The 14,664-nt window shown below is 48.7% G+C and overlaps 1 protein-coding gene across 7 annotated transcripts in view; it reads left to right on the forward strand.

The window, feature by feature from the left end:
* The window catches only part of ATP11C (ATPase phospholipid transporting 11C (ATP11C blood group)), a 56,627-nt gene that overhangs the window by 14,261 nt on the left and 27,702 nt on the right, over positions 1 to 14,664 (forward strand). For all 7 annotated transcript variants that reach the window (XR_013957581.1, XM_080625029.1, XM_080625034.1 and 4 more), the window contains exons 2-9: positions 2,761 to 2,880; positions 4,552 to 4,641; positions 8,203 to 8,283; positions 9,268 to 9,375; positions 9,979 to 10,107; positions 12,434 to 12,537; positions 13,541 to 13,591; positions 14,459 to 14,523. Coding sequence is in view for 6 of the 7 variants with exons in the window: in XM_080625029.1 (XP_080481155.1) it covers positions 2,761 to 2,880; positions 4,552 to 4,641; positions 8,203 to 8,283; positions 9,268 to 9,375; positions 9,979 to 10,107; positions 12,434 to 12,537; positions 13,541 to 13,591; positions 14,459 to 14,523 (748 nt within the window). In the remaining variant the exon portion in view is untranslated. The remainder of the gene's footprint in view (positions 1 to 2,760; positions 2,881 to 4,551; positions 4,642 to 8,202; positions 8,284 to 9,267; positions 9,376 to 9,978; positions 10,108 to 12,433; positions 12,538 to 13,540; positions 13,592 to 14,458; positions 14,524 to 14,664) is intronic.

Raw genomic sequence — 14,664 nt, forward strand, 5'->3', positions numbered from 1 at the left:
CATTCCCCTTGGCCTGTCCCTACAGGCCCTTGTCCCAAGCCCCTCTCCAGGTTTCCTGCAGCCCCTTTAGGCACTGGAGCTGCTTTAAGGTTTCCCCTTCAGGAGCCTTCTCTTCTCCAGGCTGCCCCAGCCCAGCTCTCTCAGCCTGGCTCCAGAGCAGAGCTGCTCCAGCCCTCACAGCATCTCCATGGCCTCCTCTGGCCTCGCTCCAGCAGCTCCACGTCCATAACTGAAGGGGAGTTGAGGGGTGAGAGCTCCAGGGCTTCACATCTCCAAGTTTTCCATGGCTGTTTATGGATACTCTTGCAGAGTGAATCCCTGTGTATGTTTTTCCAGGACTGTTTTAACCAGAGCTCTGTCGCTCCCATGTCAATGCCTGTGTTGGGCAAACCCTCACCCTTCGCATCACCCCGCTGGCAGCATGGCAGGGAAGCTCTCATTTCCTCCCCATGCCAGAGGGATGCTCGCCAGGCACGAGCCTGGCTCCGGCTGCTGCCTGGGGGCGAGACAGGGACTTCATGCTCGGGGACAGTCTGTCTCTGCTCCCTGGCGCTGCTGTGGCATGGATGGATGGCTCTGGCTTTCACTCCTGGGGTGCATGTTGGCAAGACCAATAGCTGCAACGTCCATAATGCAGCAGATACATCAGGGAACCTTTTTGGGGTCTAGTTTCTCATTCAGATGTGCTGTTTGCTCCTGTGGGTAGTGGTGACGAGGCTGGGAGGGTGGTCAGTCTGTGCTGGGCTGGTGGCATTCCCTAACTGGGATCCAGATGTGCCCGGTCCATGTTTGGGGGAGCCAGATGTGCCCAGTGGAGATGGGAGCTGCCTGGGTGATGGTGGCTGCTGCAGGCTCTGCATACAGGAGATGCAGGGACATGGTGTAGGGCTGCTGGAAGCTTTGTTCTTCTGCTGTAAGGCTTGTGGCTGGAGCATTGAGGCTTGAGGACACTGTAGCAAGCACACCATGGTGTAAAAGCACTGCTGTGCTTAAAGGTGCTGCAGACAGGGGTGGGGAACCAGGGGAAGGAAGAGCTCCCGCTTCCTTTGGGCAGATCCCGCTCCTGGAGCAACCGGATCCATTCAATTGCCACTGCTCCAGGTACAGGGATAGGGCTGGCGTAGGTTTTTACCTTTAATTTGTTTAGGCTTTTCCTTTTGGTGTTTACCCTTTCCCGAGCATCGCTCCCAGGCCTTGCTGCTCCGCATGGCTTTTCAGAGTGCCTTTTCTCTAGCTGGGTTTCACTTGACAAGCTCCCTGCAATGGGCCTTTTGGATAACCAGGATGCTGAGCTGTAGCCAGGGCACTCCAGGGCTGACATGGGGCAGGGATTTGGCATCTGTGGCACCTGCCCTCTTGGGGTTTCAAAGCAAACAAGCTCTAGGGTTGAAGATTAATGATTAAGTGGAGTATGAACGGTGTCCACTGGTGCTTTAGCAGCCGTGTCGCTTGTTTATGCCCTTGAACCATGAGCAGTGACAAATCCTTCCATGTTCTAAAATCCGCAGCTCTAAGACCACCTTAGTCCGCCCTAAGATCATGCTTTATAAGTGTTTTAAAGCCACGCTTTGTAACTTGCAATAGGCTTTGACCTTGCAATAGACCTCCTGGTGCCAGCTCTCCTCCCTTGGCTGTGAGCATCTGCGGCAGGGACATTTGTTATATGCGAGGTGGAACCTGGACTGAATGAAAAGCTGGTTTTTAACCTATTGCACAGTTTTGTTGCTTTTCAAAGTAGGCTTTTCCGGTGCACAGAGAGCCTCGAGTGTGCTGGAAGCTGATGGAAACAGCCCATGGTGATGGGCTCCTGTAAAGCCACTTTGCTTCCCTTCTGAGGTTATTCTGCTGCAGTTCCCCTCGTCCTTGCCCTGGTGATGCAGGGCAGCAAGCCCAGGTTATCACTCAGTGGTGACATCTCCTTCTGCTTTAAAATAAACCCCCAGCAAGACAAGCGGGCACTGCTGGCACCCCACGTGTCTTTGGGGAAGCTTGGGATGTGAAACAGCTTTGTTAGTTCTGGTTTTATTTATTACAATAGCAGAAGTGCATCTTTTTTAAGGCTAAATCCCAGTTCTTTGAGCACCAGAGTGGTGTTGCAATGTTTAGGGTGGACTTGAGGGTTTGACAGGAGAGCAAGCGTAAAGGAGGGTGCAGTTTCCATTGTACCCCATGAGGTCCAGGTTTAAAGTCTGTGTAGAGAGCCAAGGGCTCTGCAGTTGGATCTAGGAAGAGATGTATAGAAGGCAAATTATATTCGTCATGACTTAAAGTGCTTGGTCAAGATATATTCTCCTTTGAGAAGGAATTCTTGCCTGGCAGATGGGCACAGCCTGCAACCATGGCATCATGGAGGGTGTCCCTGCCCATGGCAGGGGATTGGAACTGGGGGATCTTTAAGGTCCTTTGCAGCCCAAACTGTTCTGTGATCAGCTGCCCTGCATAGGGCAGGAGCACAGTGAGCGTGAGCAGTGACTTGTCCTGGTGGGGTGTAGCATGGGCTGTGGTCCTGGGGGGGGTCAGTGGCTGAGCAGTGGTGGGGACCCCAAGTTGTAGGCTCGGCGTTGTCTTGGTTTTGCTTTATGACCTTATGTGTGCTTCTGTTCTCCATCCTTTTGCTGGAGCAGAGAAGGGAGCTTTGAAGGTTCCAGCCACCTTATTTCCGGTGAACACTGTGGTGCATTCAGCTAGAAGCCGTTAATGCAAGTATCTGACCTGTTTTTGAGCTAAAAGCTGATTTTTCCCTTTCCTGTTGCCCCACAGTGTGCTGGGGAGGAGAAGCGGGTCGGTACACGCACCGTGGTGGTCGGGCACCGTCCGGTCTCGGAAACAGATGCATACGTGGCACAGAAGTTCTGCGACAACAGGATCGTCTCCTCCAAGGTGAGCTTGATCTCCTTGTCCAGAGTAACTTAGGGACTCTGGATTCCTTAAGGAAGGATGTCAGGGTCTCTTTGCAAGTGAAGCAGCCTGGTACATACCTTACACCACAGCTCCAGCCTCTCTGTTGGTCTCTTTTCCTTCCTATTGATCCCAGTGGGGTGTGTACAAGTTCCTTTCTTCTGGGCTGGATGACAGCAAAGCACACGGACACACTGAGTTTGTGGGGTTGGTTTGATTTGATTTGGGTTTTCCTTTTAAATGTCTCCTGGCATTCCGTTTGGGAAGGGTAGACAGGTGAAGGGTAACACAGCGTGAAACGCCAGCAGCTCAGATTTGCAGAAGGCGGTGGGGATGATATTTTATAAATGGATAGAAACCCACAATTCCCTTATTTCTTTTTTCGTTCCTTGGATTTTTTTTCTCTCCCGAGATAGGACAAAAATAACCATGCTCTGTTTATCCCTTGGGATGAAAGGGGAAACGTTCAGACGGTATTAATGCAGCTTTTGTTTATGGTGGAGAGCTGCGATGACACCCATCTGCCTTCTGCTTAGCTTTTTTCTTTCCATGACATTCATGAAGCTGTTTCAAAAGCTTTGAAGCCAATTTGAGGGAAATATCAAACAAGTGGGATCCCACATTGTCAACACAGCTGGATACAGATTATGTCGCTTAGGAGTCAGGATGCTCGGCATACGTCAGGCTTCGGTTTCATGTCCTTGAGCTGTAAGGGGGTTTTTCCTTCTCCTTTCCTTTTTTATACAGCTTGGATCTTATTTGTATTTATGTCTGTGCTGCCTCAGCTTGTGCTGGGGAAAGGTTTTATGTGTAACCATGTTTAACTTGCATAGCATTCCCATTGATGCTTCCCTGGCACAAAAGAGGGTCCTTCCTGTTTCAGTTCCCTCTCGGACAGTGCTTTGCTTTAGCACTAATTCTGCTTCTTCCATGGTTTGTTCTTGAATGTGGTGTCCTTGCTCTTTTTTCTCCATTTACATTTGCTGGGCATGGACTCTTTGTACCTGACCAGTCTTTTCTTATCAAATGGACACTGCTCTTGAGACTTGGCTGCTTATTACTGCTTGTGGCAGACTGAAAGATCAGACATTAGACCCATTATCTTCCACGTTGTTCTTAAATTCCACGTGTTCTCCAAAGCAAATGATTCAGCAGCCTTCTTAAAATGATAATGAGCCACAATCTAATAGCACATTTATGTGGGCAGCAGGGCTTTCTTTTAATGGAAAGCAGCTCTAAGATGGCTTTTGAAATCTCAGCACTGTGCGTTGCCTCTTCATGAAATCAGATCTACCTAGGAGCTGTCTGCTGAAACAGGTCCTGGTTTTATCTTCCCTTCACCATCTCCGGCCATGTGCTTTGGGTTATTTTGACAGAAGAGAAATAGTTGCCTGCTTTAAAGCAAAGAAACAAAGCTGTGAGACACCCCCAATGTTAAGGCTGGGCCGGGATGCTGAAGCATTAGCTCGGTGGTACCCGTCGTGCTCCTGGCTTTGAAGCAGGGACCTGGACCTTTCCCTGGAGCACACCAGCCACCTCGCTGTGGTGCTCCTCGCTGAGTTAAAGCACAAACTCCTTTCCTGTTCTGTGCAGATGCTTCCCCTTTTGTAGCCGTAGTGCCTTGGTCTCTTGGTGACCCCTCTCTCCCCGCAGTACACCCTCTGGAACTTCCTCCCGAAGAACCTGTTCGAGCAGTTTAGGAGAATTGCCAACTTCTACTTCCTCATCATCTTCCTCGTGCAGGTAAGAGCTTTGCCGGGATGGGTTTCATGCGCGCACAGCTTGAACAAGAATTGAGGTTCAAAAGTGGCCGTGGTGCTTAGAAAGAGCTTTAGTTGGAAGCTGTGTTATAATTGAGGCACACCAAGCATTAGAGAAATGGGGACTGTCTGAGATGATGTTTGACTGCTACAACAATCAAAAAGCTATGATAACTCTCTCACTGTTGAGATCAGTCAACCGGTGACAATACATTTGATGCTACAGAAGTAAGATCTAGTGTTTTGGTCACCTTTATTACTTCTGTTGTGTTTTCCCAAGTTACGTGATATCTGTATATCTTAGTTATAGAGAGTTTCCAGGCAAGCAGGAGAGACAGGCTATACTCAAGAAAATGCACAGCTTGAGCTTTGGGAAGGTGAAGCTGCCTTAGGGCTGAAGATAGGCATTAGAACACTACCCCAGCAAATTAAATGGCACTGTGAGGCTACTAAGCAGCCTGCTGTTAGATGGACTTCTCTAGGGTTTGGTGCTTCATGTCTGGGGTATCACTGTCTTCTAGGCTTTGTGTTTAAGAGCCGAGTGTCTAAAATGCTTTATCCTTGCCGTAAAGAGTTATGATTTGTAGTTATTTCGGTGGCTGCTGCAGAGGGGGGATCCCGGGATAACGGCCGTGGATGGCTCATCCTGACAGTGTCACACGAAAGGCTGATCTACCCGGCATCATCTGGCTCGCCTCCATCTCCTGATTCCACTGGCCTTGCTCCATTTTGTCAGGCTGAATTTGTAATCCGCCTTGAACCCAAGCAATGCCCTGGAGTCAGGATGTCCTTTTTGTGTAGCTGGCCATTTAGTGGTGCGGTGTCACGTTTTATCTTCGACCCTCTGGCCGTGAAGAACATGGGATATTCTTGCTTTATACTCCCAAAACCAGTTGCAGTTTAGCTTCTTGCCCATTTTAAGCACAGGTTTCTATGGGTGAGAAGACCCTGGCTTTTCCTCCTTGGTTGTATTCTGTGGTCACCTTTAAAATAAGGAAGCAGCTCTCATGCTCTATTAGAGAAACAACAAACCCAAGTGAACTAAACCCAGCCTGACAGCACTAATAGACTTGCTGCTGTATAGAGTAACCGACTGCCCCCGGGTGCTTCTTGTTCTGGGGTGCCACTTGCCTTAAAAAAGCACTCAAGGCCACTCCATTCACTTAAAATACCAAGGGTTATACCTCAGTAAATGGCATCTATAGCTTAAATGTTTCTGCTTATCTTTAAATTAATGGAATTGCCCTGTGTGCTGTGTGAGAAGTATCACAGTGCTTGGGGGTTGCTTGGTGCATCTGCTCTACCTGCTGCTGAAACCCTTTATCAAAATGGCTATTACTCCTTGATTCCAAATGCAGCTCCTGTTTTAGAGAGAGGAAGTACATGCATTAAACATAAAACACCTATAGTACGCTAACAAAGACAAAACACTGACAATAGTGCTTTGGTTCATCTACTGCAACACTCAAAGGAAACTGAGAGTAAGCTCCTGGTGGAAGAGGCTGGTTTGGAGTAAGCACAGTCCAATTGTGTTTGCAGGCAGACCAAGCTGATGGCAGTAAATTTAGGAGGTGCCAGGGATGAAAAATGTCCCTTGTGATTGATGGAGGTGACTTCTGGGCTGTGTTTTTCAGTCTCCTAAACAATGAGTTAGGAAGAAACTATTAAATAACAAGATTTTGTCACTTTTAAGTGGATCCAAACGAAGCTGCTGAAGTCCTGAAACAGCTCAAAAATAGCTTCAAAGGAGTCTGCCTTTGATGTTCTGGCTTGTTGCTTGTGTGTCCCTCGGCTTTCTACCAGCCACGAAGGGGAAGAGCAGTATTCAGCCACGGGATGTGCTGGGAATGCGGTGTCCAAACACATAAATGAGCTATTCCAGGGACTTCATCTCATATTTGTGCTCCTATCTCTATAAAAGTGTTTGTGTGGACAGACATCGTATTGTTTAAACAAATACATACAACTGTGTCTTCAGTGCAGAAGCAGGAGGTCCCCTCCTTTGCCTTTGTCAGCTAAAAGCCAAAGTTCCTTTGGTATTCCCAAGATCTGACTTGCTTATATTTCAGTGATGCCACCCCAGTGACTGGCCGTTACGTGTGCTGTGTGCAATGTGTCCATGGATCTATCCTCGCTTGAGGTTGTTATTCCAAAGTCTGGTTTCTACCTTTACACCAATTGGAATGAGCCAGGGCTTTGTGTTCCTGGAAGTATTTGTTCTGCTTATCTTGGTTTATGCTTAACTCCTATGCCCCTTCCCTGGCTGCTTCTTGGGGTGTATTCCTTCCACTTCAATACCTTCTGGCTCTTCTCGCTGTGGCTGCAGTGCTGCAGGGTAACATTGCAGACTACAGGGCTAAAATCCACGTAGCTTCCTGCCAGCTGATAAGAGCAGCCCTGTCCTTAGCACAGCTTTTTACAGGCAGCCTGAAACAATACACGTACAGATGCTGCTGTTTGTGAGCGTGCCAGGGAAGTGCAAACAAGGGGAGGCAGACAAAGCCCCTTTGTGGCCACACAAAGCCTTTCTGCCGAGGTTCTCCCTCACCATCTGCCTCTCGTGCTCCCGTCCGCTCCAGGGGTAGCAGGGAAATGGCCAATTTCATGTGCACTGGGGTAGAAGGGGGAGCAGGAGGGCAGCTTGTCCTCCCCTTATGCTATTTCCTCCTAGTTATGAACCTAGTCTGCTGTTCTTACCCTTCAGGCCAGCTCATGATACACTCAGAACCTGCAGCCCGAAGGTTTAATTAACGATGAAGGAGCTTGGGTTTGCTGCTTGAGTGCCACACTGAGCTCAGGAAGGATCTAGCTATCTACCCCAAGGCCCTTGCGCGGTTGCTGTGCTTAAATCATGCTTAGAACTCCAAATTGGAGAGCTTAAAGGCAAAGTGTGGATTTCTGTTTTCCTTGAATATTCAGGTTCCATTCTGCAGTGTATTTCATAGGTTATTTGGGCTGATGCATGTTCTTTTTAACCTCTGAGTGTTGATGGTTCAAGGCAATGGGTATTGTCCTCCCTCTCATAATCAGCTGTGTTTTAGGTTTCAGATGTGCCCCTCTTAAAGAGGAGAAACAGCCCTCCTGTGGCTCAGTGAGAAATTAGGGTGGTTTTCACTTCTTTCACTGCTTCTGCCTTTGCCCATCCCCATTCTTTGCCTCAGTCCTCTGCAGAGGACCCCATGGTGGGAGGAGGCTTGTTGGCATCCGCACTTTGAGTACTTGTGCTTATGTAGCCCATCTTCATTAGCCCATTCATCTAGGCTTTTGTTTCCCACTAGAGCTAGGTCAAATGTAGGTTTTAAGCTACTTCTGGTAGGGTTTTTCCTACCCAAGGATATCCCATGGTCTTCAGGAGGAGGTGGTGGAGATGGAGGAGAGCACTCCTGGGGATGCCTGTGTGGTCCTTCTCATGTGCCCCTTCCTTCTCTGATGGGTTGTTACGTACACCCAGTGGGATGAGCACCATTCTTCCCCTGTACCAGAGTTCTTGCAGCTTCTGCTTCCTGCAACCCACTTGTCAGCAGTACATTTCTTCTCTCTGCAGGTGATAGTGGACACCCCGACCAGCCCGGTGACCAGTGGCCTCCCTCTCTTCTTTGTCATCACTGTCACAGCTATCAAACAGGTACCAGTGTCAGTGTGGGGAGATGAAGATGCTCCTTGGGACTTGTGGTAGAGGAAAACCATGAGTGTGTGTTTGAATACACTCTGAAGGCACCAAAATGGGCTGATAGGTTTGGTGAACCCTTCTCAGGAGGTGAGGCATTTATACTGGTGCCGTGCAAGAGAGGCTGCGGAGCACCAGCTGAGTGTGGTTATTGGTCTCTCTTGTTTTGGCAATATAAAGCATCTCTGTAGGCACTGTTGTAAGCAAACTGTGAGGGTCAGTAAAGGTTACTGCTGAATTTTGTTTCTCTCTTTAGAAATACTCTCTGAGTCTTTGCAGAGCCACGCTGTAAATGTAGCCCACGCTCTGCTCCCGTGGTGGTAAATGGAAAGGACAGTTTCTGTTCAGCCACTCAGCTGCTGAAAATGTGTGTCCTCATCTTATGGTGTTAAAAGCCCTTTTTCCTCCCACCATATGGACATGGGCCATTAAAAATATCCTCTGCAGGGGGATTGAATGATAAAAGAAGCTTCTTCTACAGGGGTCAGAAAGGGAGAGCGAGAGTAAAACCCATTTGCTTCCAACCTGAATGTTTCATTCTTTCGCTAAGGACTGAAGAGGAAGAGTCTCATCCTGCGTTACCATAGGGAAGAGTTGCAGGGTGCTAAGTGTATTATTCATATTATCAGCCTGTTCTTGCCAACGCTGAGAATAATAGCAACACGTTACAGTGGCTTAGCTGCTCGTTGCATGCGCTGCATATAGATCGTGTGTGTTATTTTTAATCTGTTCTGAATCTGTCAAATATGCATATGAAGTTATTAAAGTGAATTGATTCAGTCTGAGCCACTTTGGTGGATGCTTTGTCATGCACGAGGGAGGTCTGAGGGCTGCTTGGTTTATTCATTGTTTTAATCTCTCTTCTCTCCATCCCTACTCATCCTCTTGTGTTAGTTTGCTTGCTTCCTCATGAGTTTGTGTCGCCTGTGTTTGCGTGCCTAGGGATACGAGGACTGGCTGAGGCACAGAGCTGACAATGAAGTGAACAAAAGCAATGTTTTCATTGTGGAAAATGCAAAGCAAGTGCGGAAGGAGAGTGAAAAAATCAAGGTAACTCTTCACAGAGAACTCATGTGTGGGTATCGCTGAAGCCGATGGCAATGCAAGGGTGTGCGATGAGGAAACGGGAGGAGGGATGTGCTGAGCTTGGAGCTGTCCCGGTGAGCTCACTGTCAGATGAGGTGCTTCGAGAGCTGTTCCTGGTTCAAGAGAGAAGCTGCTTTTTGTTTGATTGCTTTTGAAAAGCTGTCTCACAAAAGCTGTACCGGGGCTGACAAGTGACAGATCCGTCAGCGCTCTGCACTTCCCTGGGACAGGCAGTCCTCTTCCATTTCCAGCTCTCCCAAGGACACCAGGAAAGTATACTTAGCTTTGACATTAATTTATCACATCGCACTTCAGACAAGTACAGTCTCTCGCTCTATAAAGATTTAGCAGAGGAATAAACGCTGTGCCACGTAGGCACCGTGAGCTGGTTCTGGGCTGGGTGGACCTGTTGGGCTGTGCAGTGATGCTCGGGGACCGATATGCCTCTTGAACCCTAATTTCCCTTTTAGCCAACATAATTTCTTCTAGGTTTTGAGAGAAGCTAAATCTGTGACCATCTGATAGCAACAATAAAGCTGTTCATCTAAAACGCTTCCTTTTCCCCAGGTTGGAGACATAGTAGAAGTGAAAGCAGATGAGACCTTCCCCTGTGACTTGATATTTCTGGCCTCAAGCAGCACTGACGGGACGTGTTATGTCACTACAGCCAGCCTCGATGGCGAGTCCAATTTCAAGGTGATGGGAATGGATGGGGCAGAGTTTGGGAGCTGGTGTTTGGGGGTACTGGGGGCCTGGAGCTGAAGCTGTGCTGGCACAGGGTTTGTGTATGTGTAAGTGGTGGGTGCTCCCATGGAGCCCATCCCTGTGGCTGTATTTAACAGCTCTTCCCTCTGTCTGCTCCCTGTGCGTCAGTACCGAGGGCCCCCGGGGGTTGTTTTCTGCTTTACCTCCAACAGCCATTTCTGCTGGTACTGCTCCAAATGGCATTGATATTCATTGAGGCAGCTTCACTGCCTTCCTGCCCATGATGGGAGGTGCGTTAGTGCTTCCCTGCTCCAGCCCCATGTTGGTAAAGCAGCGCCTGCAGCTGCTTCAGCTTCCTTTCCAGGGCATGCCAATGTATTGGTGCTTAACCCAGCTTTCCCAGTGCGGTCAGGGACTTTCTGAGGCAGCGTTTCCAGATCCGTTTGGGGAATTCTTCACCAGCATGAGAACATCGCCTCTGGGGCTTTTTGTTCTCCCTTTCCCTGAATCAGGCACTGGAATTTGATATCAGTCTTGCTGAGGATGGATCTCCTCCTCAGCTTTAATTCCTTTATTCATGCCGCCTTCTCTAACCTGAGGAAAGAAGCAGTAACAGCAAAAAACCCTGATAGACATCAGAAGGCATGAACATTTCATTGCACTTGTGTGTCAGAAATACTTACTGCTGCAGTTGCTAGTATCTGTATAAGACTGGAAGGTACTTCAAAATGACCTGATTCATTCCAGCGTGCTCTGAAGTCGATGGGAATGCTGTTTTCAATGTGATGTGTATGGTACGGGCTCTGTGGCTTGTCTCTTTATGAGTGGCTGTTAATCAGTGCTGGAAATCCTGTGTAAGAGCTGGTGCAGTGCTGGTGCACTGTACTGGTTCCTCTAGTGAAGAGGAGTGGAGCTTTGAAGTGGCTTGAGGCTGGGAATAGATAACCATGTTAAACAGGCAATTGCTTACTTGTGTCAGGTGTATTGTCTGCATGAGCTCACATAACCTCGGAGTCTTGGTTGTTGCTGACTTTTGAGTCCAAGTGCAATATGGAATTGCTGTATCAAGCACTGCAGTGGGTTTTCTTCTCGGTTTCTGGAGTCCTGTAGGTGACTGGGAGCTGTCTCCTGTTTCTTGCCGAGATGAAGATGAGTTTGGAGGGGAAGGGCATAGCAATGGCAGTGCTGTTTGGGGAAATAGGTTTAACATGAGGAACCAGGGTTTGCTGCACAAAGAGGGTCAGGGAAGCATAGCCCAAACCTCATCTGCACTGGTATCTGCCAGCCACCTGGTGGGGATTTTTCTGGTGTTTGGGGCATGTCAGGGCAAAGATGTGGGAAGGATGCCCGGTGAAGTGAAACCGAAGCAGAACTATAGAGAGGATCTTGTCAGGGCTCTTTGAAGCACAAATCCCCAGTCATACGTTACCTAAAAGAACACGTGTTTTCTAAATACATTAAGGGACCCAGGGTGTAGAGAGTGTAGAGTTGAAGCTTTCGAGTACCACTCAGTAATTGCACAGCATCCATGGTGACAGCAGCATCAACCCCCCCAACAAGGGCAGGGTTTGGTACCGGGCACAGCTTTGCATCATGTTCCACAAACCCCATGGTTTATACCAGAGGTGTTTGTGTGTTTGTGTCTCTTCTTCCCATACAAAAAGCCAGGCAGGCTCCACACCAGCACGAAGGTGGGCATTGCTAATGCCATGACTACAGCGCGCGGGGCGTAGCGCAAGAGGGGGACGCGGACGTAAGGAGCGGAGGAGCTTTGTGATGGATTTGTTGCTGGGGATGGATGGAGGCCGCCTGCCGTGCAGCCGCCGTGACTTGGAGCTCTGAGTAGCTCCTATAAATAGAGCCCGGGAGGCAGCGAGCGGATCCTTTGTGGGCTTTCCAGTTAATTGTGAGAGATGAACCTTCGCAACAGTGGCTGCTAAAAATAGGCTGGAGTCTGACAGCGCTCTGCCTGGTCCCTGTGCGCCCGAGCTGCTGTCTGGTTACCCTCAGGAGCATCGCATCAGTGGTCTCCGGGAGCCCCTGTGCCCCTGGGGCACCTGCAGCATCACCCCACCCTAGGGACAAGCCAAAGATGCTCTGCTTGTGGTGCATGCCTTCCTCAGCAGCTCCTTCCCACTGTGGTTTCTCTTATAGACTTCAGTCTATCACTGAGTGATGCTCTGTGGGAGCAGGGTGAGGGTTTGGGTGAGCTGCTGGTGCTGACAAGGCTTTGCTGGTGGTGTTTTAAGTAATGGGGTATAAAACCTAGGGATTGGGTTGCTGGGGCATCATGGTGACGCTGTGCTTCTCTGCCCAGACTCACTATGCAGTGCGGGATACCACTGTGCTCTGCACGAATGAAGCCATCGACACCCTCACTGCTACGATCGAGTGTGAGCAGCCACAGCCTGACCTCTACAAGTGAGTCTGCCTGTCTTGCCCCTCCTGCCCTGCAGCTGCCTGGTGTCATGTCCCCACAGACACCTGAGTACCACCAGTTAGGGGATCTAACAATGGGGGAATGGCTCTAAGATGAAAGAAAGGAGATTTAGATCTTAGACAGAAGCTCTTTCCTGTGAGGGTGCTGAGGCGCTGGCCCAGGGTGCCCAGAGAAGCTGTGGCTGCCCCATCCCTGGCAGTGTTCAAGGCCAGGTTGGACACAGGGGCTTGGAGCAACCTGCTCTAGTGGAAGGAGTCCCTGCCCGTGGCAGGGGTTGGAGCTGGATGAGCTTTGAGGTCCCTTCCAACCCAAACCAGTCTGGGATTCTGTGAAGTTCCAGTTCAACAAAGCAAAGGGTGTTTTCATCAGAGGCCAAAAGGTTCTAAAGGCAATGATAAGCTGCCAGGCTTCTTCCATGTGAGGATGGCGAAGTGGACACTGAACTATTTCAGGGCTTGGTTCCTTCGCAGCAAAACCTCCCTGGTGCAACACTTGGGGTGCCATGGTTTAGTGTGAGGTGTCCCTGCCCATGGCAGGGGGTTTGGAACTGGATGATCTTAAGGTCCTTTCCAACCCGAACTATTCTATGATTCTATGAAATGAGCTATTCTTTGTTGGCTCAGCTGTGGTCATGGTCCATGTGCCCATCCTCAGGCCACTCTGCTTCCCAAGTAAAATGCACTGGGCTAAATGACTTCCAGGATAATTGGTCCTTGTGGTTAAATCCCTTGAAGGAGGGTTGCTGGGTTCTGTGCTCTGTAATGGGGATGTGCTGGAGTGCACCGACATGGTCAGGTGCTGCTGCTGGTGGCTGTCCCTGGCCATGAGGGCTGTGTGGCTTCTCCCTGCCCTGTGCGCAGCCACCCTGCTGAAGCATTGAACTCTCAAATGCACGTGTTTGTGTTTGCTTCCATCTCATTACTTCTGTTTAGTGTGTTTCTGGTAGCTCTTTATAACACAAAGTTCCTCATGTTTTTATTGCAGGTTTGTTGGAAGAATCTTCATCTACAGAAGTAACCAAGAGCCCGTAGCCAGGTTGGTCTTGCAGCCCTTTCACTGGCCCTTCTCAAAGAGGTTGAGCCTCTCCATGGAATTTCAAGGATCTGAGCTTTGGCTGCCATCATTAGGGTTTTTCTTTAACCCTAAATGGTGGCTTTTACTTTAACCACTCCAAGTATTTCATTACTAAGAGAGGCCTGTAGTCAACCTCTCCACTTACTGCCCTGCTGTGATTTGTTTGAGCCCCTCTTGGGGAAGCAGTGCAGGACCACCGGTAATGTCCTCCCTGCTGGTGGGGAACAAATCTACCAGGCAGTTGCCAAATGCTGTTATTCAAAGGAAAGCAGAAACATATACTTCAGAGTGTTTCAGGTAAAATATGAGCGTATAATGTTTGTAAGTCATCAAACCCCAGAGTGATGCTGGCTGTGATTTGTGCTGTGGTTTGTCTGTCTGGACCCTCGAAGCAACAGAGGGTCATGGATGGGGGTTTCAGAGAGAAATTAAAACATGAATGGGAGCAAAATAAGCCATCAGCTTTGGTGCCATTGATTGGCTGTGTTAGAATGGACAGGTTTTTGAAGCCTTCCAAATCAGGTTTTTAGGTAAGTATGGAACATATTAGATCTGAACATTCTGCACACATTCCTCAAAAGCCTTTAGTGATAATCCCCCGTTAAATCTGGAACTTTGAGCACCAAGAATAGTCTGTGTGAGATAAAATGGAAATAGAAGTATATAAAGAGAGAAAGAAACTCAAGCAATGCCCAATTTAACACACAAATCCAGGAATCGGGTCTAAAGAACATTTGTTTGGCTTTATGATCTATCTCTGGGTCTAAATTCGAAAGCAGTTTGAATGTCCTTTGGGTGATGTAATGCTGTAACTTCTTTTACATTTAGGTCTTTGGGTCCTGAAAACCTGTTGCTGAAAGGTGCTACCCTCAAAAATACCAAGAAGATTTATGGTGAACAGTTATTATTATATCTGTTTAAATAGTTTGGATAAATAATGGCAAATGTAGGTGTCCGTCACTAAATCTGGAGAGGAAATACAGTTACATTTGGTATGCAAGCTGATTGCAAAGGTGAAGGGGGAAATCAGGAGG

The sequence above is a fragment of the Psittacula echo genome (genome assembly GCF_963264785.1).
Source record: "Psittacula echo genome assembly, chromosome: 8".
NCBI classification, from domain to species: Eukaryota; Metazoa; Chordata; class Aves; order Psittaciformes; family Psittacidae; genus Psittacula; species Psittacula echo.